The sequence below is a fragment of the Desmodus rotundus genome, chromosome 2, assembly GCF_022682495.2.
Source record: "Desmodus rotundus isolate HL8 chromosome 2, HLdesRot8A.1, whole genome shotgun sequence".
Taxonomy (NCBI): domain Eukaryota; kingdom Metazoa; phylum Chordata; class Mammalia; order Chiroptera; family Phyllostomidae; genus Desmodus; species Desmodus rotundus.
The window spans coordinates 101038133-101065271 of NC_071388.1; the positions used below are offsets into that span (position 1 = coordinate 101038133).

Here is a 27139-nt window from a genome sequence, read left to right on the forward strand (position 1 = left end):
CAGTACTCTACAATTGGTATACTAAAACAGTGAGGTGTGACAGTTGTAGAACTCATTTGTTTAAGCAATTCTGAGAATTTAGAATTAAAAGGTTTGAAAAATGGTTGTTAGCTAGCAAATCAAATCTATGTTTATCTATTAGTATGCTTAAATTCTAAACTTCTAAACATTATTTTTGAGTAGCTTATCCTATTAAAACTTAAGCCAATTTTGTCATTCTTTGTCTCTAACCCTTTTTTCTTCACCATACTTATTACATGTTCCTTTTCTTATATCCCACTGTAATGTCAGCTCCTTGAGGGCAGAGATTATCTGTCTTGCTCATTGTTGTATTCTCTGAGACAAGACTAGGACCTGGCACATATTAGAGCTTTCACTTAACTCATTCATTGAATGAATCTTTAGCTGAAGGGATGGCCCCAACAATGTGAGCACTAACTAGATACATACTTCGTCAGATGTGATTTGGCTGCATGCCCTTTCTAACTAGGCCTTGCAATTCTGCTCTGCTTTCCATGTAGTTTAAGCAGACCTTCTTAACTTTTGCAGCACTTGGCATAAATGCCATCATTAGTGAAAAGTAAAGATTTCCGGAAGATTTGCTGAACTCCAAGGGTGAATGGAATCCGGGAAGAATGTGTACCAAGTAACTTCTCTCGTTTCTTTAGCCCTGCCCCTAGAATCTCTCTACCTTTGGTCATCTTCAGTGGTATTCATAAATACTAAACCCGTTGTAAAGTTTCTGTACTACCACTACAGATGAGATGTAAGGACAGTGGAATAGTGACAAAATGCTGAAAGATGGTTCTTTTCCATTCTACACCCAGGATCTACCAGGAGCTACTCAATCACCCTGGCAGAGGTTAGGGGGTACTTCACATATGCTTCTCTCACTCTGGGACAAATGAAAGGACTGTGAGAGGGCTATGATTTGGGGCTAGATTGACCCTCTGAGACTAAGATGAGGTAATTTATATTGACTCCTGGTGTGAAGATCTAGAGAGGACTACTGAAAAGATACTCTTTCTCTCCTTATCCCACTCTCCTTTTATAGTACTGTTATCGAGACTAAACTTGGAATTTGTTAACTTGGAATTTGACTAAAAACTTGATTTTTCATTTTAGATGTTTGCTCGGTTTGACTCAAAGTGACCAAATTGAAAACTCTGGAATCATCTTTCATTTCCCCATCTCTTTCATTTTCTAGTAAATCACCAAGCCTACAAAAATTTCTCAATTTGTCTCTTTTGCTATTGCCTAAGGCTTATTAATTTATGTCTGGATTACTGTAACAGCTTTCTAAGTGGCCTCCATTCTCTCTCTCTCCTCTAATCCTTCCTATTTACCATCAGTTTGCAATTTTAAGAACACGCAATTTCACCTGGTGGGCCTCAATTAAAAATAAAAAGCACCACTACCACCAAAAATACCCAAACACCAGTGACATCATATTTAATAATTACACCGTGGCCTGGAGCTTTTAACATTCTACAATTTGACCCCAACTCTTCTAAATGAGTATCATCTATTATTATTACCATTATCATATAATCTTGATTTCTCTATTTTAGTCAGGTTAGTGTATTTACCATCCTCTTAATATACCACTCAACCAGCCCCCACATTTTGTGATACTGTTTATGGGGTAAACATTTTGAGGATACTCACAGGATTATTCAAATCCTATACATTCTTGAAGATACAAATGAAGTTTCTTCTCTTCTAGGTCCTCCTCTACCACTTTTTAGCTTTTTCCTTTTCTAAACTTCTATGAAATGCAATGTCTCTTCTATTTTGTTAGGGTCATATTCCACCTTGAAATTTAACTGAACTCTTATGTTCCTATACCATATGACCTTAAATATGCATTCAGGATAAAAATAAATAGAAGTGCCAAAGCTTTAAGAAACTATATGCTAACTTAGGATGTTACCTATATTTCAGTGGACCACTTAATTTAAGAGGTGGAGTACTTTCTGTCTTAAATGTTCATACAGCTCACCCAAAACACTAGCCTACAGCACAGAGAATCCCATATAAAAAAACACAATGCTATTAAAAAAACAAAATGGAATCCTAAAAGAGAAACTCTAGTTTGAATATAGTAAATTGTACCCAGGGACTCCCTTCTAATTATCCTTTAAGAGAATTCTTCCAACCTGCACCCTTTGCCCAGGAGGGTAATAAAAATTCCTAAGTACTAAAATAAAATATTATTTGTAATATTTCCCTAGTTATCTACAACTTTCTTCTCTTAGCAAATGTAAATTTAAGATGACCTGTTTTTATAAGCTCCACAGTGTCAATATATTCCAATAATAAATTTATTATTAAATTTATTTTTTCACACATAATTAATATGAAACATCATTTCTCTATACAAAAATTTAAAATATGTATTCAATGTACCCAAGTTCTATTCTTAAAAAGAGATACTCAATTTTTTCTCCTGAGATCACTTCTCTAGAACACCAGACCTTAAGGATTCCTGGAGCCTAGCAATGTTGGCATCCAGTGCTGCAAGGCCATTTCGGAAGTCTTGTTCATCACGAGAAGTGAAAGTTGAAAAAGAAGAGATGCTCCAGTCTGACGTCAAGTCAGAATTTAAAAAGCTACCATTGGAGACAGTACTGCTTTTCACTTGAAAGCTGCTGCTCTGACAAGTGGAGGGACGGTGACATGCAGCCGGTTCCTGAGACCCCTCAGTGGCAGCAGAGATCTTGCAGATAGCTTCCTTTATTTTCTTGAGGAGCCGCTTGTCCTCCATTTCAGCTGATGTGGAAAGTTTCTCACGTGCATCTTCTGCTTCCTTTTTGGAAGAACAAACTCCAGGTGCACATGATCTATTTTCTTTTTCTGAGACAGGTCCACTGTCGCTGAGCAGTGGTGGTGGAGTTACACTGATCTGTGGCAGGGGGGATAATCTCTTAGGTAGTGGTGATTTCCTTTTAGAGGTACTTCTGGCAAATGGAATATAAATTGTATTATCCAGATTACAATCACCTTCTATTAAAGTTGTAATTTTGCTCTCCTCATCAGAATCTTGTTTTGAAAGAGTAGAGATGATTCCAGGGGCCAATGCTTCTTCCATGCTCCTAGTGGCACTATGTTGAGGACCTTTGGAAGGCAGAACATGTTCATATGGCCTATCTGGCACTATGCTTTCCTCATTCATTTCAGAAAGTGGCTCTGAATGAGTAAAAGTGGGATCTGTTTCTAACTTATTTAGGTAGCTCATTATGGACATTTGAGCAGGGATTGGGTCATGTTGAGGTTGTTTTTCATAAATGTTCAGAAGTGATTTGGTAAGATTATTCCCAGGCTTGCAGCGAGCAGTGTCCATACTTAGATCTGAAAGAAGCTTTGCCATACTGCTCTGTAAAGTTCTGTTAAAAAGAAATTTAGTACACTAATTAGTTTTTTTACCCATTTCTTCTATTTACTTATATATGCCCCATCTTTTAAAAGAAAGGATTAGAGGCAAGTGACTGGTTTTTAATATGGGGGAAAGCAACTAAAAGCACAGTATTACAGAATATACTATGGAAAGAGTAAATTAAAATAATAAATGATGAAAGACCTTGGTGTGCATCAAATCTAATATTATGTCTAAAAATAGAGGCTTGGAAATTTTTTTCTCTTATGTTATGGAGATGCTTTATTCTCGAGGAACACTGAAAAATGGTAAACACACTACTCATTTGAGAGTGGATGCTGTTAGTAATTAAGTTATTAATCTCCATTTCAAATATATATTCAAAGGCCACTGGAGTAATATTAGAAAAAAAGAATGGTTAGAAAATTACCTGGCATAAGTCGGTATGTGTAACAACTAGGTACCAAGAAAAGTGTGGTTTAAGGAAAACCACACAGGGTTTGAAGTCAGACAAAAAATGAATCCAATCCTAGCACTATCACTAGCTGTAATCTGGGACAAGTCACTCAACCTTTCTGAATCTCAAGTTCCTCAGCTGCAAAAGGAAAATAACCTACATTAGAATTACAATGAATATTAAATAAGATAAAATAATAAGATATAAGGATAATGTGCTTAATACAGTTTCAGGCTAAATGGTTGTTCATTTAATGGCAGCTTTTGTAGTAGTCCTATTAAAGCCATTTTATACTAAGTCTATCTGAATTCAATGACATTATGTTCATATCAATAAAATATACACCAATTTAGGCTTTTGGTCAAGATGGCAGGGTAGGCAGATATGGCTTCATTCTTCACACAATCACATCAAAATTACAATTAAAATATAGAACAATCATCACTCAGAACTGTCAGGAATTGAGTTGAATGGAAGTCTGACAACTATAGGATTAAAGAAACCACATCCATCCAGACTGGTAGGAGGGGCTCAGATGCAGAAAGGGCAGGTCTCCCGCCCACTTTGGTGAATAAAAATTTGGGAGGCATATCTCAGGAACAAGAAGTCTCAGCTCCACACCAGGCACCCCAGCCTAGGGTTCCAGTGCCAAGAAGATAAGTCCCCACTACTTCTGGCTACAAAAAGCAGCAGGGATTGAGTCGGTGGAAGAAACTGCTGGAACCCCAAATAGTTCCACTTAAAAAACCCACATATGGACTCACCTACTCAGACTCACTCCCTCTGAGCTCCAGCACCCAGGCAGCAGCTTGAAGGGCACCAGTGGCATACTGGGACAGGCTGAAGTGTCTTACGTCCGGGCAAGCAGAGGCCATTGTCCCCTTTCTGGGACCTCCCCCTGTAGAACCATTGAGCCAGCATGCTGATGCCATATTTGAGACTCCATCAACCTGGCTAACACTGCCTGACCCACCTTGGAGATCCCCTGAGCCTCTGCCCTACCCAATTTACTAGCCCACCCAAGCTGCTTTGCCATATGAATGGCTGGTCTTGGCTCATGCTGCACAACTTCCTAAATCCTCTCAAACAAGCAACAGCTGGCCTCAGTGAGTCCCAGGCCCAGCACAAGCAGCAGCCAGCCTAGATTCATAGCTTGGCTTCACCTGGGAATCTCCAAGCCCAGCACAAATAGCAGCAATCTCAGATTGCTTTATGGTTCAGGAAGGGTGGACCCCAAGGAAAACACAGGTGGGGGCTGAACTTGGCCTGCACCACCAGGGAAAATCCAGGACCAGTGCTCCCAGTGGACAGCTATAGACCACACTGGAGCACCACCTCCCTGCCCCAGCACAGATGGTCCTCCATGGAGGGAGAAGATTGGTAGTAAGTGGTCACAACCAATCCTGAAGGCTACTGGCCTGAGTAAATCCCTCTCATTGATCTGCCAACATCAACCAAGGCTCAAATACAAGAGGAGGATGTACTCAGTCCACACAAAGGGTGCACCTTGAATACCGAGCTTGGTTGTTAGGAGAGGCTGTGCCAGTGGACCCTACAGGGTACCTACTACATTAGGCCACAATACCAAGACATGGAGTCAAAGCAGCTCTACCTAATACACAGAAACAAACAGGGAGGCTGCCAAAACGAGGACAGGAAGAAACATGGCCCAAATGAAAGAACAGATCAAAACTCCAGAAAAAAGAGCTAAATGAAATGGAGATAAGCAATCTATCCAATGCAGAGTTCAAAACACTGGTTATAAGGATGCTCAACGAACTTAGTGAGGATCCCAACAGCATAAAAAAAGACTCAGTAACAAATGAAGGATTTACTAATTGAAATAAAGAACAATTTACAGGGAAACAATAGAGTGGAGTAGAGTAGAGTGGATAAAGCCAAGAATCAAATCAATGTTTTGACACATAAGGAAACAAAAAAACAACCAATCAGAACAAAAGAAGAAAAAAGAATCTAAAAAAATGAGGGTAGTATAAGCAGCCTCTGGAACAACTTCAATAGATCCAACATTCACATCAATAGGTACCAGAAGGAAAAGAGAAAGAGAAAGAAATTGGAAATCTACTTGAAAAAATAATGAAAGAAAATTTCCCCAATTTAGTGAAGGAAATGAACATGCAAGTCCAGGAAGCACAGAGAATCCCAAACAAGTTGGACCCAAAGAGGACCACAGCAAGAAACATCATACTTAAAAGGAAAAGGGTTAAAGATACAGAGAGAATATTACAAGCAGCAAGAGATAAACAGTTACCTACAAAGGAGTTCCCATAAGACTGTCAACTGATTTATCAAAAGAAACCTTGCAGGCAAGAAGGGACTGGCCAGAAGTCTTCAAAGTGTAAAAAGCAAGGACCTACAACCAAGATTACTGTATTCAGCAAAGATATCATTTAGAATGGAAGGTCCAATAAAGTGCTTCCAGACAAGGTAAAGCTAAAGGAATTCATCATCACCAAGCCATTATTACATGAAATGTTAAACAGACTTATTTAGGAAAAAGAAGATCAAAACTATGAATATTAAAATGACAACAAACTCACAACTATCAACAACTGAATCTAAACAATAAAAAACAGAAACAAACTAAGCAAACAACTAGAACAGGAACAGAATCATAGGTATGGGAATCACTTGGAGGGTTATCAGCTGGGAGGGGGAAGGGGGAGAAAAGGGGAAATGTTACAGGGATCAAAAAAAGCATTGTTGGTAGGAACAAAATAGACAGGAGGAGTTTAAGAATAGTATAGGAAAGGGAGAAGCCAAAGAACTTACACACATGACCCACGGACAGAAACTAAGGCAGGGAGGGAGTGCTGGAGGGAAGAGGAGTACTGGGTAGAGAGGGGCAAAGGGAAAAAACTGGGACAACTGGAACAGCATAATCAATAAAATGAACTTTAAAACACACACACACACACCAATATAAAAAGAGACTAAAAGGACATCAACAAGTAATTTTAAATGATTACAACTAACCAATACACATGTTTTAAAAGTTCAACTTTTGGCCTTGGCTGGGTAGCTCAGTTGGTTAGAGTATCATCCCAATACACCAAAGTTGAGGGTTCAATCCTGGGTCAGGGTGTGAAGGCATAAATAAGTGGAATAAGAAATTGATATTTCAATCTCTCTCTCAAGTCAATTTTTAAAAAGTTCAACTTTTAATCAGAGAAATTAAAATTTTTTTAATGTGATTTTTTTTTGCCTATCAAATTATCATGGTAAAATAAAAATGCCCTTTGTTATAGAAGATTGGAGAGGCAGGTACTACTAGTGTACTCTGGTATAACTCTTCTGGAGAACATACAGGCAACACATCAGAGGATTTGGGTATCCCACACATTTTGACCCACAAATTTGCACTTCCAGGAATTTATCCTACTGATATAACTATACACAAGAGGCTGTACCCAAAGATATATTTACAAAGACATAATTTATAATAAAAAAATAGATGGACTTAACATCTTTATCTTCAAATATAATGGACTGATTTAGGTAAATTATGGTATAACTGCATCACAGACATTCCGTCTTTACAACAATGAATACCAATGGGGAAATGTTCATGAGGTTAAATTAAAAAGAACAGGCTAACAGTAATCAAAACAGCCTGGTATTGGCATAAGAACAGACACATAGATCAATGGAACAGAACAGAGAGCTCAGAAATAAACCCATGTCTCTAAGGTCAATTAATATTCGACAAAGGGACAGGAGCATAAAACGGAGGAAAGATAGCCTCTTCAACAAATGGTATTGGGAGATCTGGACAGCTACATGAAAAAAAGGAAACTCGACCACCAACTTACACCATACACAAAAATAAACTCAAGATGGATAAAAGACTTAAATACAAGTTGCAACACCATAAAAGTCCTACAGGAGAACATAAGCAGGAAAATCTCAAATATCCCACACAGCAATATTTTCACCAATATGTCCCCTAGAGCAAGGGACATAAAGGAAAGAATAAACAAATGGGATCTCATCAAAATAAAGAGCTTCTGCACAGCTAAAGAAAACAGCATTAAAAAGAAAAGAGAACCAAATACACGGGAAAACATATTTGCCAACTATACCTCGGGCAAGGGTTTGATCTCCAAAATATATAAATAATTCACATGACTCCACTCTAGAAGACAAACAACCCAATTAAAAAATGGGCAAAGGGCTTGAACAGACACTTCTCCAAGGAGGACACACAGACGGCCCAGAGAAATATGAAAGGATGCTCAGCATCACTAGCCATCAGAGAGATGCAAATTGAAACCACAATGAGATACCACTTCACACTGGTCAGAATGGCCATCATAACCAAATCAACAAACAACAAGTGCTGAAGAAGTTGTGGAGAGAAGGGAACCCTAGTATACTGTTGGTGGGAATGCAGACTGGTGCAGCCACTGTGGAAAACAGTATGGAATTTCCTCAGAAAAGTAAAAACGGAACTGCCTTTTGACCCGGCAATTCCACTGCTGGGACTATACCCTAAGAACCCTGAAACACCAATTCAAAGAACCTATGCACCCCAATGTTCATAGCAGCACAATCTAAAATAGCCAAGTGTTGGAAGCAACCTAAGTGCCCATCAGTAAATGAGTGGATCAAAAAACTATGGTACAAACTCGGGAGATGGCGGCAAGATAGGTGGGAGTGGAGTCCACTTCCCCTCAACGCCAGTGAAATACCTAGTTGATCTGAGGAGCACAGCGAAGAGCCAACAGTATTCCAGCATATATGAAGATCGGAGACCAAAGATAGAGGACAACGAAAGATTAGACGGTAAGAAGAGTGCTTAAGGACAATAAGATCCCCAGGACCCACGCGGGGACGAGGGCGACTGAAGCCCCGGCCCGGGTGCAGGGTCTGCTGCAGGATTCTTGGGAGAGAACCAGGCTGGGCTGTGTGAGCAGCCAGGTGCTTGTTTGGACCAGGGGGGCTTGAATAGGAAGAATTTCTCAAAATGGAAAAGAAAATAGAGGCTCGTAGTAGCTAGTTAGAGAACTCTCCGCAGCAGCCGCAGCCTCTGGCACCCCTCCCCCCTCAGCCCCTGGACTGTGAACTCGGAAAAGCAGCCCCAGCGCTCACCTGAAGCCCAGCTGGTGCGCACTCAAATTAGCGGAGCCCACACCTGAAACCCCGGGTGAGCGCAAGCCCTGATAAGCGGCCCAGCTGCCTGGGCGCCAGACCCAAAGTGCCCCAGTGGGTGCGTACCCCAATCAGTGGCCTGGGGCCCACACCTGAAACCCCGGGTGGGCGGGCGCCCTGATAAGCGCCCTGCTGCCTGGGAGCACAGACAAAAAGCTCCTGGGTGAGCACGCAACTGGATCAGTGGCTGGCTGCCCCCGCGCACAGACCTAAAGCAGGTGATCCGCAACCAACAGAAGTCCAAAGCGGAGATCGGCCACACAACCCGATCAACGACCTGGCTGCCTGCAGGCGACCACAGCCAAAAGCACTGGTTCTGAAAAACTCCTACGTTGCCCCTGTGCACAGAACTCTGCAGGGCCTACTGGCTCTCTAGGAGGAAGGCAGAACGCCCAGCAGAGGGGAGCTGCAGGGCTAGGAGAGACTGCATTCCCCGGAAAGACTCGACCCAGTAGGGGGCTGAACTACCCCATAGCAGCACCGAGAACCCCTAGCATCTAAGACAGCAAAGAGCAAGAAGGTGGAATGTGAGTTGCCCGTAATTGGTGCAACTCAAGGACAGCACAGCTGGTGAACTAAAGGCCTAGTGGGGAGCAGAAGGACCCGGAGGAACTAGACTGAAGGCTGAACAACAGCGAAGAGTGTGGCTCAGGAAAGGAGAAAAGTGAAACCAATCCTTCCAACCACCCCCTCCCGTTCCACAGACAGGATGACCAGCAGAACTAACCTGACCAGTTTAAAGCCAGCAGAAGACCTTTTTTTAATTTTTTTTCTTTTTCCTTTTTTCTTTCCTTCTTTTCCCCTGAATTCCTTCTTCCTTTCTGTCCTTCTTTCTTTTTTTATTCCTTCTTCCTTCCATCCTTTACCTTTTTTATTCCTTCTTCCTGCCTTTTATTTATTCTGTTGTTTTAATTTTTGTTAAAAAATTCCTTATCTTGCCTCCGATCTTTCTTTATTCCTACTCCCTTCCTTCCTTTCCTTTTCTATTCCCTTTTTCCCTCCTTCCGTTTTTGTGGGGTTTTTTTTTTTTTTGCCCCCATTCCTCTTTTTCCCACAGGTGAGACAAGAAAACCTGGAGTGCTGAAAAGACCAGAGTAAGACCGTGTTACACCCATATACATCAGCTCAAGACCAGTGAGCACAGGAAATTAAGGAGACAGCACCACTGAATCCCATTGGCATTCTACCATAGAAGTTCATACCATAAACCCAGGGAGTCAGAAAAGATCAATTTAAGAAGCAGAGGCTAACAAGAAGAGTCTCACAAACAATGGGAAGACAAAGAAACAATTCCCAAATGAAAGGAAAGGAGGAAGCCTCAGAAACGATGCTAACTGAAAAAGAGGCAAGTCAACTATGAGATACTGAGTTCAAAGCAATGGTCATCAGGAAGCTCACTGAGCTCTCTGAGTTCAAAGAGAACTACCAGAAACTACAGGGAAACTACAATGAACTCACTGCAAACTATATCAACATGAAAAAGGAAATAGAAACTATCAACAAGGGCCAAGAGGAAATGAAGAATACAATTTCTGAATTGAAGAACACAGTAGAAGGGATCAAAAGCAAACCTGATGAAGCAGAGGAACGGATCAGCGAGCTGGAGGACAAAGTAGAAAAAAACACCGAGAAAGAGCAAGAAAAGGAAAAGAGGCTCAGAAAGAATGAAGAGGCAATAAGGGAAAGGCAAGACAACATGAAACGTAACAATATCCGTATAATAGGAATACCAGAAGGAGAAGAAGAAGAGCAAGGGATAGAAAACCTGTTTGAAAATGTAATGATGGAAAATTTCCCTAATCTGAGGAGAGAAAGTCACCCAAATCCAGGAAACACAGAGACTCCCAAGCAAGAGGACCCAAAGAGACCCACTGCAAGACACATCATAATGAAAATGGCAAAATTCCAAGACAAAGAGAGGATCTTAAAGGCAGCAAGGGAGAAACAGGAAGTAACATACAAGGGAGCCCCAATAAGGTTAGCAACTGACTTCTCAAGGGAAACGTTCCAAGCCAGAAGAGAATGGCAAAAAACATTCCAAGTAATGAGAACCAGGGGCCTGCAACCAATACTACTTTACCCAGCAAGGCTCTCAATCAAGATAGAAGGCCAAATAAAGAGTTTCCCAGACAAAAGAAGTCTAAAAGAATACAGCTCCACCAAATCAGCTCTGCAAGAGATGCTAAAGGGACTGCTTTAAGGAAAGGAAGGAAAAGAGAAAGACAGAGGAACACAGGTAGGAAAAAATGGCAATGAATAACTACCTATCGATAATAACCTTAAACGTAAATGGATTAAATGCTCCAATCAAAAGACATAGAACAGCTGAATGGATAAGAAAACATGACCCACACATATGCTGCTTACAACAGACCCACCTCAGGACAAAAGACCTATACAGACTGAAAGTGAAGGGCTGGAAACAAATTTTCCAAGCAAACGGACAGGGAAAAAAAGCAGAGGTAGCAATACTCATATCAGACAAAAGAGACTTCCAAAGAAGGGCCATAAAGAGAGACCCAGAAGGTCACTTCATAATACTCAAAGGAAGAATCCACCAAGAAGACATAAACATTGTAAATATATATGCACCCAACATAGGAGCACCCAAATACATAAAGAAAATCTTGGAGGACTTCAAAAAAGATATTGACAGCAACAAAATTATAGTAGGGGACTTTAACACCCCACTATCAAAACTGGACAGGTCTTCCAAACAAAATTTCAACAAGGATATTGTGTCACTTAACAATACCCTAGAGGAAATGGACTTAACTGATATATATAGAGCTTTTCATCCCAAAGAAGCAAAATACACATTCTTTTCAAGTGTCCATGGAAGTTTGTCAAAGACAGACCACATGATAGGACACAAAGCAAGCCTCAACAAATTCGAGAAAATTGAAATCATATCAAGCATTTTCTCTGACCACAAGGGACTGAAACTAGAAACCAACCCCAAAGGAAAAAACCCAAAACGCACAAAATCATGGAGACTGAATAGCATGCTATTAAACAATGAATGGGTCAAGAGCGAGATTAGGGAAGAAATAAAAAACTCTGGAAACAAATGAAAATGAACTCACAACAACCCAAAACCTATGGGACACAGCAAAGGCAGTCCTGAGAGGGAAGTTCATAGCAAAACAGGCCTACCTTAAGAAGATAGAAACATTTCAAACAAACAACCTAACCCTACGCCTACAAGAACTGGAGGAACAACAACAAAGACAGCCCAGAGCAAGCAGAAGGAAGGAAATAACCAAGATCAGAGCAGAGTTAAATGACATAGAGACTAAAAGCACAATTCTAAGGATCAATGAATCCAGAAGCTGGTTCTTTGAAAAGATAAACAAAATCAACAAGCCTTTAAGTAGGCTCATCAAGAAGAAAGGAGAGAGGATCCAAATAAACAGAATTAGAAATGAAAGTGGAGAGATTACAACTGATACCACAGAAATACAAAGGACTGTAAGAAATTACTACGAAGAACTGTATGCTAAGGAATTTGAAAACATAGATGAAATGGACACATCTCTAGAAAAACATAATCTTCCAAAACTGAATGAAGAAGAAGCAGAAAACCTGAACAGACCAATAACAGCAGACAAAATTGAAGCAGTCATCAAAAAACTCCCAACACACAAAAGCCCTGGACCAGATGGTTTCACAGGAGAATTCTACAAAGCCTTTAAGGAAGAGCTAACCCCTATCCTTCACAGACTATTCGAAAAAATCCAAACTGATGGAAGACTCCCAAACTCGTTTTATGAAGCCAGCATCATCCTAACCCCAAAACCAGATAAAGACACAAGGGAGAAAGAAAACTTCAGGCCAACATCTCTGATGAACATAGACGCTAAAATTCTCAACAAAATATTAGCAAACCGCATCCAGCAATACATTAAAAAGATCATCCACCATGACCAAGTGGGATTCATCCCAGGGATGCAAGGATGGTATGATATTCGCAAATCAATAAACATAATACATCACACCAATAACTGCAAAGACAAAAATCACATGATCACATCAATAGATGCAGAAAAAGCATTTGATAAGATACAGCACCCATTTCTGATAAAAACACTCAGCAAAGTGGGAATAAAGGGAGCATTCCTCAACATAATAAAGGCCATATATGAGAGACCTACAGCCAACATCACACTCAATGGACAAAAACTTAGAGCTTTCCCACTAAGATCAGGAACAAGACAAGGATGCCCTCTCTCACCACTCCTATTCAACATAGTATTAGAAGTCCTAGCCACAGCAATCAGACAAGAAAAAGCAATAAAAGGCATCCAAATTGGAAAGGAGGAAATGAAACTGTCACTGTTTGCAGACGACATGATAGTGTACATGGAAAATCCTATAGACTCCACCAAAAAACTACTCGACCTAATAAATGAATTTGGCAAAACAGCTGGATACAAAGTCAATACTCAGAAATCAAAGGCATTCCTGTACACCAACAACGAATTTGCAGAAACAGAAATCAGGAAAAAAATCCCATTTGATATAGCAACAAGAAAAATCAAGTACCTAGGAAAAAACCTAACCAAGGAGGTAAAAGACCTGTACTCAGAAAACTACACAACACTGAAGAAATAAATGAACGAAGACACAAACAAATGGAAGCATGTACCATGTTCATGGATTGGAAGAATTAACATCATCAAAATGGCCATACTACCCAAAGCGATTTATAGATTCAATGCAATCCCTATTAGAGTACCCATGACATACTTCACAGATATAGAACAAACATTTCAGAAATTCATATGGAACCATAAACAACCCCGAATAGCTGCAGCAATTTTGAGAAAGAAGAACAAAGCAGGAGGGATCACAATACCTGATATCAAACTGTATTACAAGGCCACGGTAATCAAAACAGCCTGGTACTGGCATAAAAACAGGCACAAAGACCAATGGAACAGAATAGAGAGTCCAGAAATAAACTCAAGTCTATACAGTCAATTAATATTTGACAAAGGAGGCAGAAGCATAAAATGGAGCAAAAACAGCCTCTTCAACAGATGGTGTTGGGAGATCTGGACAGCTACGTGCAAAAAAATCAAACTCGATCACCAACTTACGCCATACACGAAAATAAACTCAAGATGGATAAAAGACTTAAATATAAGTTGTAACACCATAAAAGTCCTTGAGGAAAACATTGGCAGGAAAATCTCAGACATTCCACGCAGCAACATCCTCACAGACACATCCCCTAAAGCAAGGGACATAAAGAAAAGAATAAACAAATGGGACCTCATCAAAATAAAAAGCTTCTGCATGGCTAAAGAAAACAGCACCAAATTACAAAGAGAACCAACAGTATGGGAAAACATATTTGCCAATGATACCTCAGACAAGGGCCTGATCTCCAAAATATATAAAGAACTCACAGGACTCCACTCCAGGGAGACAAACAACCCAATTAAAAAATGGGCAAAGGACTTGAACAGACACTTCTCCAAGGAAGACATACAGAGGGCCCAGAGACATATGAAAAGATTCTCAGCATCACTAGCCATCAGAGAGATGCAAATTAAAACCACAGTGAGGTACCATCTCATACCAGTCAGAGTGGCCAACATAAACAAATCTACAAACAAATGTTGGAGAGGATGCGGAGAAAAGGGAACCCTAGTGCACTGTTGGTGGGAATGCAGACTGGTGAGGCCACTGTGGAAAACAATATGGAATTTCCTCAGAAAACTAAAAATGGAACTGCCTTTTGACCCGGCAATTCCACTGCTGGGATTATACCCTAAGAACCCTGAAACACCAATCCAAAAGAACCTGTGCACCCCAATGTTCATAGCAGCACAATTTACAATAGCCAAGTACTGGAAGCAACTGAAGTGCCCATCAGCAAACGAGTGGATCCAAAAACTATGGTATATTTACACAATGGAATTCTACACAGCAGAGAGAAAGAAGGAGCTTATACCCTTTGCAACAGCATGGATGAAACTGGAGAACATTATGCTAAGTGAAATAAGACAGGCGGTGAGGGACAAATACCATATGATCTCACCTTTAACTGGAACATAATCAATAGAAGAAAAAAGCAAACAAAATATAACCAGAGACATTGAAGTTAAGAACAATCTAAAAATAGCGGGGGGGGGGGTGGGGGCGGGACAGTGGGAAGAGGGGATTACAGGAACTTCTATAAAGGACACATGGACAAAACCAAGGGGGAGGGTGGAGGTGGGGGAGGGAGGTGGGTTCAGCTGGGTTGGGGTGGAGGGTGGGGAGAAAAGTCATACAACTGTAATTGAATAACAATAAAAATTAAAAATAAATAAATAAATACATAAAATCTTTTAAAAAATTAAAAAACAAAACAAAACTATGGTACATTTACACAATGGAATACTACGCAGCAGAAGGAAAGAAAGGAGCTCCTCCCCTTTGCAGTAGCGTGGATTGAACTAGAGAGCATTATGCTAAGTGAAATAAGCCAGTTGGTGAAAAACAAATACCACATGATCTCACCTGCAAGTGGAACCTAGTCAACAAAACAAATAAACAAAATATAACCAGTGGCATTGAAACTAATAACAAACTGAGAGTACCCAGAGGGGAGGTGGGAAGGGATAGTAAGGGGGAAGAGAGGAAGGGCTGTCAGGGACCATGTGTAAAGGACACATGGACAAAGCTAAAGGGGGTGGGATTGAGGGTGGGAGGTGGGGATGGCTGGGGTGGGGTGGGGGTCGTAGGGGGAAAATGGATACAACTGTACTTGAATATTAATAAAATACATAAATTTAAAAAAATAAAATAAAAAATGTTTTAAAAGAAAAAAAAGAACAAGCTATATATAAGTAACATGTATACAATATGATTTTTGTAAAAACAGTCACACACACCTAAATAAAATACTAAAAGAAAATCTTTATACTAAACAGTTAGCAATGATTATGTCTCTGGATACAGAATGGGTGAATTTTTTCTTCTACAAAAATTAAAAATTACTTTTTCCAACGTGGCTTACACTGTCCGCTTAAACATGCTCCATTTTGAGTTCTGACTGCTTTTCAAATGGCAATGGCTCCTGCCATTCTTTTTCTCATACCTCTTCCAAGAAGCTAATGAGCTATTATTAAAAGAAAAAAATGCTATAGAAACATATCTTTAAACGACTTCTAAAATGAATAATGACCCACTAATTGATTCAATCAGAACTGCATACTGAAATTTTTATTTTTATTTATTTTTGGAAAAGGAATATGTAATTATGGTGAGGTTTTCTTCAAGACTTAAATAAAAACGTTATCTTTGCTGTGGGACAAAATCAGTGATCAAGAAAGGAAGGGAGAGACAATGACAACAACAGCTTAGTCTGTGGAAATTAATGTCAACCAGTAAGCGTCTGATGTATGAACAAAATGTGACTCATCACTGTCTCTAAAATTAAAAGAAAAATCTCTGTAATTGAAGAAATGAGAATACATCAAAATTTTAAAACACCTAAATAGCTACAAAGTGAATATATTTGTGTTTGTGTTACATGGGGCACAGCTGAACACCCTGATTTTCAATGCTCAGATAACTGGCACATTTCATAAGACATGCAAGGTTCTTCCTTGGCTAGTTATAAAAATATGCTAATTTAAATAACTGTCAGTTCTTAGAAGCTATTAGAAGATTTATTCTTTACTGAAAATATATTGATTTCCCCACATTTTAATGGTTTTATAATATATATTATAGTAAAATCTAAAAAATATATACAGATGTATTTCAGAGTCATTGAAAGCTGGAGAAGGGAGAGAGATGTAGAAGGGGATATTGTTTAGAACTTGTATGTGTATCTTCTAGTTCCATTATCCCTCCGTAGTAGTCTGAGAAAGGCACCCAGAAATTTTGTGAAATGTGTTTACTAAGAGATTTTTTAAAAACATACAAAAGACATACACCTATCTGACTGAGGTATATTACTGTAGGAAAGAGGAAAGAGGTAGATGAATGTGAAGATTTATTTATCTGTATTGTTGGATGTTGCTAATTTACCTTTTAATGTCAAAGTAAAATGAAAGTGGTCACAGTAGCCTAGCTATAGTATTGGAAATGTTCCTAATTAATCGAATTACATAGGGTGTCACCAAACATATTATTATATAAATAACCAACATGGGTGAATATAGATATGATTAAGTGCAAAGACAGATTTTTTGGTTTTGTTTTGCTTTTTAAAGGACAAGACAAATATTGCCATCAATGGGTATACGTACTTGAATTTTGAAGCTGTCACTCAATCTTCAGAAAATATGGGAACAGTAATAACCCTTATCAGACATTGTGCTAAGCCAGCCCTACAATCATTTGCAGTTCATCTAATAGAGCAACTGGCAGTCATGAGGCAGGATTCACGGCAGCACAAAAATAAAGGGTCCTTGACAACAATGAAAAAACACTGATAGGAAAATTCTTGAGTCTTAAGAAAAGGAAAACAAAACACCTAAATACCTAATTGTTTAGATAGTCTTTTCTAAGAGCAGATAATGTACAATGATTAATGAGCTTTTTCAGTTTCTACGCTTCTGTGTTAGGGTAAATGTTAAGAAACAGGAGAAGTTCCAGCCAAGATGGAGGTGTAGGTAGAAACCCTTCACTTCCTTGCACAAATAAGAGGAGGATAATAACCAATCTGAAATCAATAAACAACCAGAAGTGCCAGAAAATCAAACTGCATGGAACTCCGACAAACAAGAACTTAAAGAAAAAAATCAACCAGAACAACCAGACCAGTAAGGCAGCGCACCATATAGGTCAGCTCAGAAAAACCTGGGTGAGACAGATGACCAGGGGGTGGGGCTGGCTGATGTCGAAACTGAGACTCAGAGCTGACTGTGGGTTACCGCGGTTACTGAGGTGGGAGAAACTCCCAGTCTCACACAGAATCCTTTGGAAAGTGGGCTAGAGACAGGCAGGTGAGATGCATTGTTCCTTCTCTGGCCCCTCCCCCACAGGCAGCAACCCAGTGCAGCAAGGAGGGTTGCCCTGCCCTGGGGAATACCTAAGGCCCCGCCCCCTTACAGCTTATCAGGTGCTCCAAGACAAAGAAATATGGCCCAAATGAAAGAACAGAGCAAAACTTCAGAAAGAGAACTAAGCAGTGAGGAGATAGCCAACCTATCTGATGGAGAATTTAAAGCCCTGGTAATCAAAATGCTCAGACTGACTGAGCTTGGTCGAAAAATGAAAAAACAAATGGAAGATACCCAAAAGAAATAAAGCAAAATATTCAGGGAACCAACAGTGATAGGAAGGAAACCAGGACTCAAAGCAACGATTTGGAACAGAAGGGAAAAATAAACATCCAACTGGAACAGAATGAAGAAACAAGAATTCAAAAAAGCGAAGAGAGACTTAAAAACTTCTGGGACAACCTGAAACATTCCAATATCCAAATTATAGGGGGGCCAGAAGGAGAAGAACAGCAGCAAGAAGTTGAAAACTTATTTGAACAAATAATGAAGGAAAACTTCCTCAATCTGGTGAAGGAAATAGACTCCCAGGAAATCCAGGAAGCCCAGAGAGTCCCAAAGAACTTGGACCCAAAGAGGAACATACCAAGGCACATCATCATTAAGCTACCCAAGATTAATGATAAGGAGAGAATCCTAAAAGCAGCAAGAGAAAAGAAGAGAATTATCTACAAAGGAGTTCCCATAAGGCTATCAGCTGATTCCTCAAAAGAAACTTTGCAGGTAAGAAGGGGTTGGAAAGAAGTATTTGAAGTCATGAAAGGCAAGGACCTACATCCAAGATTACTCTATCCAGCAAAGCTTTCTTTTAGAATGGAAGGGCAGATAAAGCGCTTCCCAGATAAGGTCAAGTTCAAGGAGTTTATCATTGCCAAGCCATTATTACATGAAATGTTAAAGGGACTTATCTAAGAAAAAGAAGATAAAAAATATGAATGATAAAATGACAACAAACTCACAACTATCAACAAATGAACCTAAAAGAAAATGAAAACAATGAAAACAAAAACTAAGCAAACAACCAGAACAGGAACAGAATCAGAGAAATGGACATCACATGGAGGGATTTCAGTGGGGAGGAGGAAGGGAGGAATAGGGGGGGAAAGGTACAGGAAAGAAGCATAACTGGTAGGCATAAAATAGACGGAGGAGATAAAAAATGGCACAGGAAACAGAGGAATCAAAGAACTTCTATGTACAACCCATGGACATGAACTAAGGCGGGGTTGATGCTGGAGGTTTGGGGGGCAGGGCGGAGGGGGGATAAAGGGGGAAAATTGGGAAAACTGTAATAGCATAATCAATAAAAAATACTTTAAAAAAAGAAAAAAACAAGAAATGGCTCCAGTTGCAAGCAAATCTTTCTTCATTCCTAATAGACACTGGAAAAGGCAGACTGTCTATTCTGAAAGAATACGCAGGTACAAAGGTATCTTCTACAAAGGCAGAAAAACATCTCAATAATGAGTCATCTTCTCTCCAAGAGAAGCTGTGTTTTCAAAGCAGTAAGCAAGGCGGAAGAGGGAATCCAAAATCTTGGCTCAGGTCCTAGCTTAGGCACCAACTAGTTATGAAAGTCAGGTAAGTTCCTTCATTTGGGGGGCTTCCATTTATGCTAATTTCTGGAGTAATTATACTATCATTTATTCTGAAACTATTCTTACACTTTTGTTAATTTTCTTCACAAATGCACCACCCATGTTAAATAGTTTTTAGTCCATTTTATCCTTTAAAAAGGATGTTATCTCCCTACAAAGCACTAGAATATGTTTTTTGCTTGGTGATATGTCACTTTATATATGTGATCACAAAGTCACACATACATATTTGGAACATAATATACACTAAATGTTTGTTGAATAAGTGAATAAGCAAATAAATCCATCCATTTATCCATTTATCTCCCAGGTTAAAAAAAATGCTAAGGTTTAGGCATGAAGTTGTTTACCAGGGATAAACTATTTTATCTGAGGCCATGACATGTGCACGACTGAAAGTAAACATGGCTAGGAATTAAGAGATGTGAGTTCTAGCCCTAGCTCTGTTACTAAATTTCCATTAATATTTAAATTCCAAGGTCCCAGTTGTCCCCATCTATGAAAATGCAGATATTAAAATCTTCCTTCCATAGATGAGGACAAATAAAACAATGCATTCCAAATATATGGAAGACAGAGGACATTTTTTAAAAAATCAGCTTCTGATTTCATGCCCATAAAGAAGCTGGATTTTGTGGTATGATGAAGAACAAATCGTGAGAAGAAAAGTAAACTCCCAGGGACTAGTTCCTCTGCTTCATTTTCTGCTTGGGGCTGAGAATCAAGCACCTTAGAAGGGCAGAGACGCTCCCGGTGACACCCAAGTGACGACAAGTAGACCTTGACCATGTTGACTTGCTGTCCTGTTGTGCTTTCCCAAATTGACCATATACCACATATACTTCTTTTTTAAGTTTAGTGAGATATAATTTATATATTATATTTAATATACCTTCTAAAAACAGACAACTTCATGTTCTTTAGTATTCCATAGAGTTGGACAACCATCACCTCTATCTAATTTCAGAACATTTTCATCACCTTAAAAAGGAAGTCTATACCCATTAGCAGTTACTCCCTATTCTTCCCCTCTTTCCTCAGTGCCTGGCAACCACTAATCTACTTTTTATTTCCACGAACTTCCCTATTCTTGCCATTTCATACAAATGGACTCATGCAATATGTTGCCTTTTGTGACTGGCTTCTTTTACCATAAATACTTGATAACAACTGACTTTTCACTCAAAAAGTATTTTCAGAAGATATGACTTTTCTTTGGAAACCTTATAAAGACTTTCTTGAGAAAGGAAATTCTCTCAATTACTTTACTTTGAATGAGAGTGGTATAAGCCAACATTTTAGAAACACTGACTAAAGCCTAATTAATTATAGCACTATGTGGAAATAAGCAGTGTCCTTTGTTTTTCCAACTGTTAATAATGTTTGAATGAAATTATTCTTTGAAATATGAATGTGGACTGAAAGCAGTATTTCTATGCTAACATAGCTTATATAAAGTGATTTCAAATGTTTATAAAACTAAATTAATAAATTAAATATTATGTATATATTACTATTTCATCTATTTTCCTTAAAGTTTATCATTCAAAATGGATCGTCTCATTTGAAATACAAAGGAGACTGTTTGATATTCAGGATTGCTTTATATTTGGAACTATGAAATTCCAGAATCATTCAAAGGCATGGTCACATCTGAAGATATTCAGGCCTAAAATAACTTACTTCTCTTCTGCAATCTTAAAAAGCACTTGAAAATCCAATTCTTAGCAAATATTTAAAAGAAAACTAAACTTCATAAGTATACATCATATGAAATTGGGTGAGGTGATTCTGACTGAAGATGTGTTCAAGAATGTAGGAATCTAAAGGGTAGCTGCCAACTCTTTCACGTTACTGATGAATGGAGGCTCAAAGAGTCTAAATGACTTACCCAAGATGTTATGGCAGAAGGCTTACTATGGTAAGGGCTTCTCCTGGTACTTCTTTGTCCCCCTATCAGCCCTATTCATGTCTTCACTTTACAGCTGAAGTTTAGAGAGATTAATAACTTGCTTAAAGTCATATAGCTAAAACATCGTAGAGCTAGGATTCCACTCAGGTCTCTCTAGCTGTAGAGCCAGACAGCTCTTAACCTTTTTGCTAAACAAGTCTTTAGCTCCTCATCAGAGCCCTTTTCCTGGAATCACATGGTTTGAAAAAGCATTCATCAGGTTTGAAATTTCTAAATTAACAATTGGGACAGAATAAAAAAGAGTAGAAATTAGCAAAAACACTGACAAAATAAGGGAAAGAGAGCAGATCTAAAATTATTTCAAAGTTCACAGTTTATCTATTAAAAGGAGTAAGTTATTCAAGTGTTCGATGTTACCTGGTTAAGTCTCTCAGTCGAGTCACCTCGGCATCACGCTGACGTAATGTTATTCCCAATATCTGATTTTCCTTTTCAGTAGCTTCTAACTTAAACTGGCAGCTCTTCACATTGACTAAGGCTTCCTCCAATTCTAAAACAACAAATGAGTTTCAGTTTCTTTATTCCTTTTAAAAAATGTGACGATAACTACAGCCCAAATACATACCAATTTTAATTCTAGTTGTTTCAATGTCAAATTGCTGTTTATTTTCAAGTATAGTTTGATCTTTCTCTTTAAATATATCAGCAAATTTTTTGTTTTCATCTTTCTGATTTTCGATCACTTTTAAAAGCTCTTCATTTTTACTCTGTAGTAATTCCTGGCTCTTTAGTGACTCCTGTAATTGATTCTGCAATGACTTATTCAATGATTGAAGGGAAAACACTGTAAGACAAAATAGATCAAATGATTGTTTCCCCAATTTAAAAAACTACAAACCTAGAAAAGAGCTGTTTTTAAAAAAGGAAAGGCTTAAATTTTATTGATTTTTCTTAACAATTATATGCTTGTCTGTGTTAATACTAAACATATTTTTTAAAAAATTGCATGGCAGAAGTCATGCCTTTCTTCTCCGATTGATATTTTGAGTATTAAAAAATATTTTAATGAAAGAGGAAGATATGCACAAATTTAAAAAATCCCAACACCATGTAACACCAATGATACCAATGATTCTCAATGAAGTGTCTCACTCCCACTCTATCTCCACTTTTCCCCTAGGGGCGATTGCTATTAAGTTTGGTATCTTCCTGGAAAATACTTTGGCATAAAATAAATATTTAAACATAATGAATCATACTACAGTATACCTATAGTTTCTAACCTTGCCTTTTTTTTCCCATAAGCTTTTATGTATTAGCATACAGCTATCACATTTCTTTTAATGGTTAAAAAATTATGACAGCATTCACTTAAAAAGCACAGCCTTGAGTGAAGGCTTACTATGGCTGAGGCGCTGTAGTAGAATCTGGCCATACAGCGGTGAGCAACAGAGACGTGGTCCATGCTCTCACGGAGTTGGTAACAAGCAGGTAATTATAAGTTGCAATAAATGCTCTCAAGCAAACAATAAATAAACAAGTAAAGAATAAAAAAGGATAAGCTAGTTAGAATGGGAACCACTGATCTCCTCACCTTACACCTTGGCCTCCTATCTCCCTCTCATCCTCTGTACACCCATCATTTTATTCAGAATGGGATCAAAACAATCTTTTCCAAAATTACACTGGTGAAGTTGAACATTTGTCTGAGATGCATGTTCTGTTGGGTGCTCATAGTTTTCTTATTTCAAATATTAAGAAAATTAAGCCTTTGTCATATCACATAATATTTTAAAAAGTTCCCTATTTTGTTGATACATTTTGAATGTATTTATAATTTTGCAGTGTAGACAATAAAAAAAATTTTCCAGGATCTATTTTATCAATCTTTCCTTTGTGGCTTCTGAGTTTTTGTCAGGCTTAGGAAAAGTTTCCAAAATACAAAAAATAATAATAAGTTCTCATCTTTTCCTCTAGTACTATTAGTTTTTTCTTTTCTTTCACTTCAAGCACTGTGATCCATAAGAACAATATGGCGATATCTGTCAAAACTGCAACTGTATACCCAATAACTCATTAATTCTGTTATAATCTGTAAAAATGCTCGCCCATGTGCACAAAGACATATATGCAATATTTTCACTGTAGCACTGTTTGCATTGGGAAAATGGGGAAAGTATCTCAATATGTATCAACAGAGGACTTTAAATACATTATGATATAATCACATAAACAGAATATCCAAGTTGTTCTTAAAACAGAAACATATTTATGTATTTTCCTAGAGAAAAATGTCACAACAAGGTAAGTGAATAATGCAAGCTGCAGAAGAATATATACTGTACAAATCTCATTTCTAAAAAAGGAAAGTACTTACATACTTCTAGTATTGCCTGTTTTACCTTAGGTAGTCAGTAACTATTTATGATATAAATTAATTATATATTAACAGAGGATATGTGAAAAGAAATACAGTTTTTTTAAAAGAAATAGGGATATATTATTGGGAAGTGACATCATGGATTTTTTATTTTTGTTTCTGCACTATTTTAAATTTTAATAAGAAGCATTATTCCTATTTTTCAAAATTTTGATTAAAATGAAAGTTCACTTAAGACAAAGTAGTTAAAAAAGCTCAATTCTTTACCAATACTTCCAAAAACCACAAAGAATTTAACATCAGCTCTTAAAGTTCTTTTACCTACATTCAAGGTTGCATTCCTGAGAACCAGATGCCTTTTTAGTTTTTCCTTGTTCTCTAAGCTGCTGGTTCAAAATTCTCAACTGCCTAAAAATAATGAAGAAATATAAATATGAATGCAAGAATCCCAAGCTCATTTAACAGTGTACATTTGAACAGTCTAAGAGACAATACAAATGCTGGCACCCAGGAAGAGAGCAGAAGCCCATCTCATCCCCAAAGCAAGACAAAAAAACCACATGAACAAAACCACACTATTACCATTATTTATAGGCCTGAGGTTAAAAGGTTAACTTCTCTGATTTTTCCTCTTTCCTTTTTTATTCTCTTATTTTTTCAATGATTTCCTTATTATTCCTCTTTCATTTCCTATCTCTTCTTCTGTCTTCTCTGTCTTTTCATTACTGTAGTAATGATCTGGTTTTTAAAAGATCTGTCATAACTATGAACTAGAATACCTACAGGGACTGACTGGCATCAGGTATCTATCTGCTTGGTTTGTCACACACTGAAAAAACTGGGAAACAAACCTATGCTTCTGATAATTTCTTTATCGAATAGAAAAGTTAATGGCCTGTTTAAGTAAAGAGAATGCTAATAGGGAGCAACTTTCCCTACAAATGAACTTCACAATATAGAGCTGCTTCACAAATATGAACACACAAAAGGAACCACAAATGTTTTCTTTCCTTCTAAGAAGTTAATATTAAATAAAGGTTATCTCTAGCATCTTTCCAGAATTATTTATTTTTGTTAATGAATCTAAAGTATCAATTTTGTTACTGAATCACATCATTTACACGTATTAATTCCAGATGGATTAAAGAACTACACATAAAATATACAAATGAAATTATTTATACAAGTTTTAGGTGGAAATCTACATAATCCTGAAGTGGGGAAGGCATTCCAAAGCAAGACTCAAAATCTAGCAACTATCAAGGGAAAGAATGAAGGATTTAACCACATCAAAATTTCAAACTTGTTCTAGAACTAACAGTCTGGAAGAAAATACCTTCCACATATATAACAAAGAAAAGGTCCATACATTTAAAGAGATCCTCCAAATCAGTAAGAAAGGCAGTAAAAAGTGAGCAAGGATAAGAATGGGCGATTCACGTAAGATACAGAAACAGCCTGTAAACACGTGACAAATGCTCAACCTCACTATGAAGAAATGCTAGTTTAAGACAAGATATTTTATGGCCAGAGGAATGGTAAACACAAAGGGAAATAACATTACTTGTTGGTGAGGGAAATGTGGTATATGGCAATGAATTACCTCAATTGGTGGGAGTCAATTGGTATAATAACCTTTTCAGATAGCAATTTGGTAGTATCCAACAAAATTTAAAACTGGTTCATAACCTTCAACAAAATAATTCTAACCAAATAGCTGTATATGTGCAAAACGTCTACAATCTTATAATATACAAGGATGTTCACAACAGCAATATTTAATAATGAGAAGTTGGAAACAACTTAAAATGCTACAGTATTATGGTATATCCATGCTAAGAAATATTAACACACGTACTTCAAAAAAGAGACAGCCATATGTACTAACATGGAAAGATCTCCAAGTTACATTAGGAAGAGAAAAAAAAAATCTACAGCATCAGCCCCTAACCTCCCTCCTCTCTACCAACCAACTGACCATGGATGCCATCACATTTCTGCCTGAGCTGCACCTTCTGTCTCCCCCACTGCCACCCTGGTTGGTGGAAAAATTACCTTCCATGAAACGAGTCCCTGGTGCCAAAAAGGCTGGGGACCGCTGGTTTATAGAACAGCACCATAATATAATTTCACCCAAGGTGAAATTTATCCATAACAGAATTCTGCTTTTCTAAAGTTTCCCCTTTACAACAAAGAGGGGAGATCTAGAAAAGACAGTGCAGACTGGTAATCCATAACTGTAAATGGTACAGTTGTGATATTTTCCAGAAAAACAGCAGGCACTGAGGCCCTCTTATACACCACGTATGTGACAGGTTTGCTTGACAATCTTTTTGTATGTCCCTGGTCATTTTCTCATCTCTTCCACGACACAGCCAATCTAAACTTTTCGTCACTCATCATAAACCTCCCATCACTACCCCTCTTCTCAGTAGGATACTTTCTTATTTTCACTAAAAATAACATGGTTTTGGCACAAAAATCTGTTATCTTTCTGTACAAGTTTATCCATATGTATACTAATCCTCGCTTCTTTCTTCCAGTCTTAGAGAAAGGGAGCCTCATCAACTCCCTGGATCCCATCTTCTCCTATGCCTTAGAACACAGGTAGCAAACACAAGGCCCGAGGGCTGAATCCGGCCCTCCACCTTGTTTTATCCAGAACCTTGTTTTTATCTTGTTTCTATCCAGCGGCAGCGCCAAGCTCCTTGCCCTTAGTTAAGGAGTAGTTACATTTATACAGTCCTAAAATTACGTTCGGCCCTTTGAAGGCAACTACAAGGCTGATGAAAATTAGTTTGACACCTCAGTCCTAAAGGACTGCTCTTATTCCATTCCTTTTATCTTCTCCACCCACAGCTTCTCCTGCTTTACTGGCTCATGTGCCTGAGCTAAGAAATATAATAAACTGCTTTCATATTTAAGAAAACATTTCCTCCAACCTAACTGTACCATTAACTACTCTTCTTCACTCTCATCCTCAGCATTCAAGGTCAGGCTTTTAAAAATGACACATGATTTAGAAAAGTAAATAACAAAAGAGAATTTCTAAAGAAAATAGTTACGTATGGTTTTTAAAAATATTAGGAATTATATTTACGTATGCTTGATTTTAACAAAGGAGAAGAACTGACAGGCAAATATTTCTTTTTAGTTCATTCATTCTTTTTAAATATATCTTGATTGAGACAAAACATATACAATAAACAATTTTAATATGTATAATTTGATAAGCT

At 38.1% G+C, this 27139-nt stretch overlaps 1 protein-coding gene across 5 annotated transcripts in view; it reads right to left on the reverse strand.

Annotated features, from left to right (window-relative positions):
* Window positions 1-27139, reverse strand: part of CCDC14 (coiled-coil domain containing 14) — a 79001-nt gene that overhangs the window by 16547 nt on the left and 35315 nt on the right. For 2 of the 5 annotated variants that reach the window (XM_045185770.3, XM_045185771.3), the window contains exons 6-9: window positions 24229-24311; window positions 22149-22367; window positions 21941-22073; window positions 1781-3386 (exon numbers count right to left, since the gene is read on the reverse strand). In XM_045185770.3, coding sequence (XP_045041705.1) covers window positions 2456-3386; window positions 21941-22073; window positions 22149-22367; window positions 24229-24311 — 1366 coding nt within the window. In that variant the 3' untranslated portion in view covers window positions 1781-2455. Of the gene's footprint in view, window positions 1-1780; window positions 3387-4602; window positions 4732-21940; window positions 22074-22148; window positions 22368-24228; window positions 24312-27139 lie in introns of those variants that run through there. The other 3 variants (XM_024578195.4, XM_071220631.1, XM_071220632.1) reach the window with 3 other exon arrangements.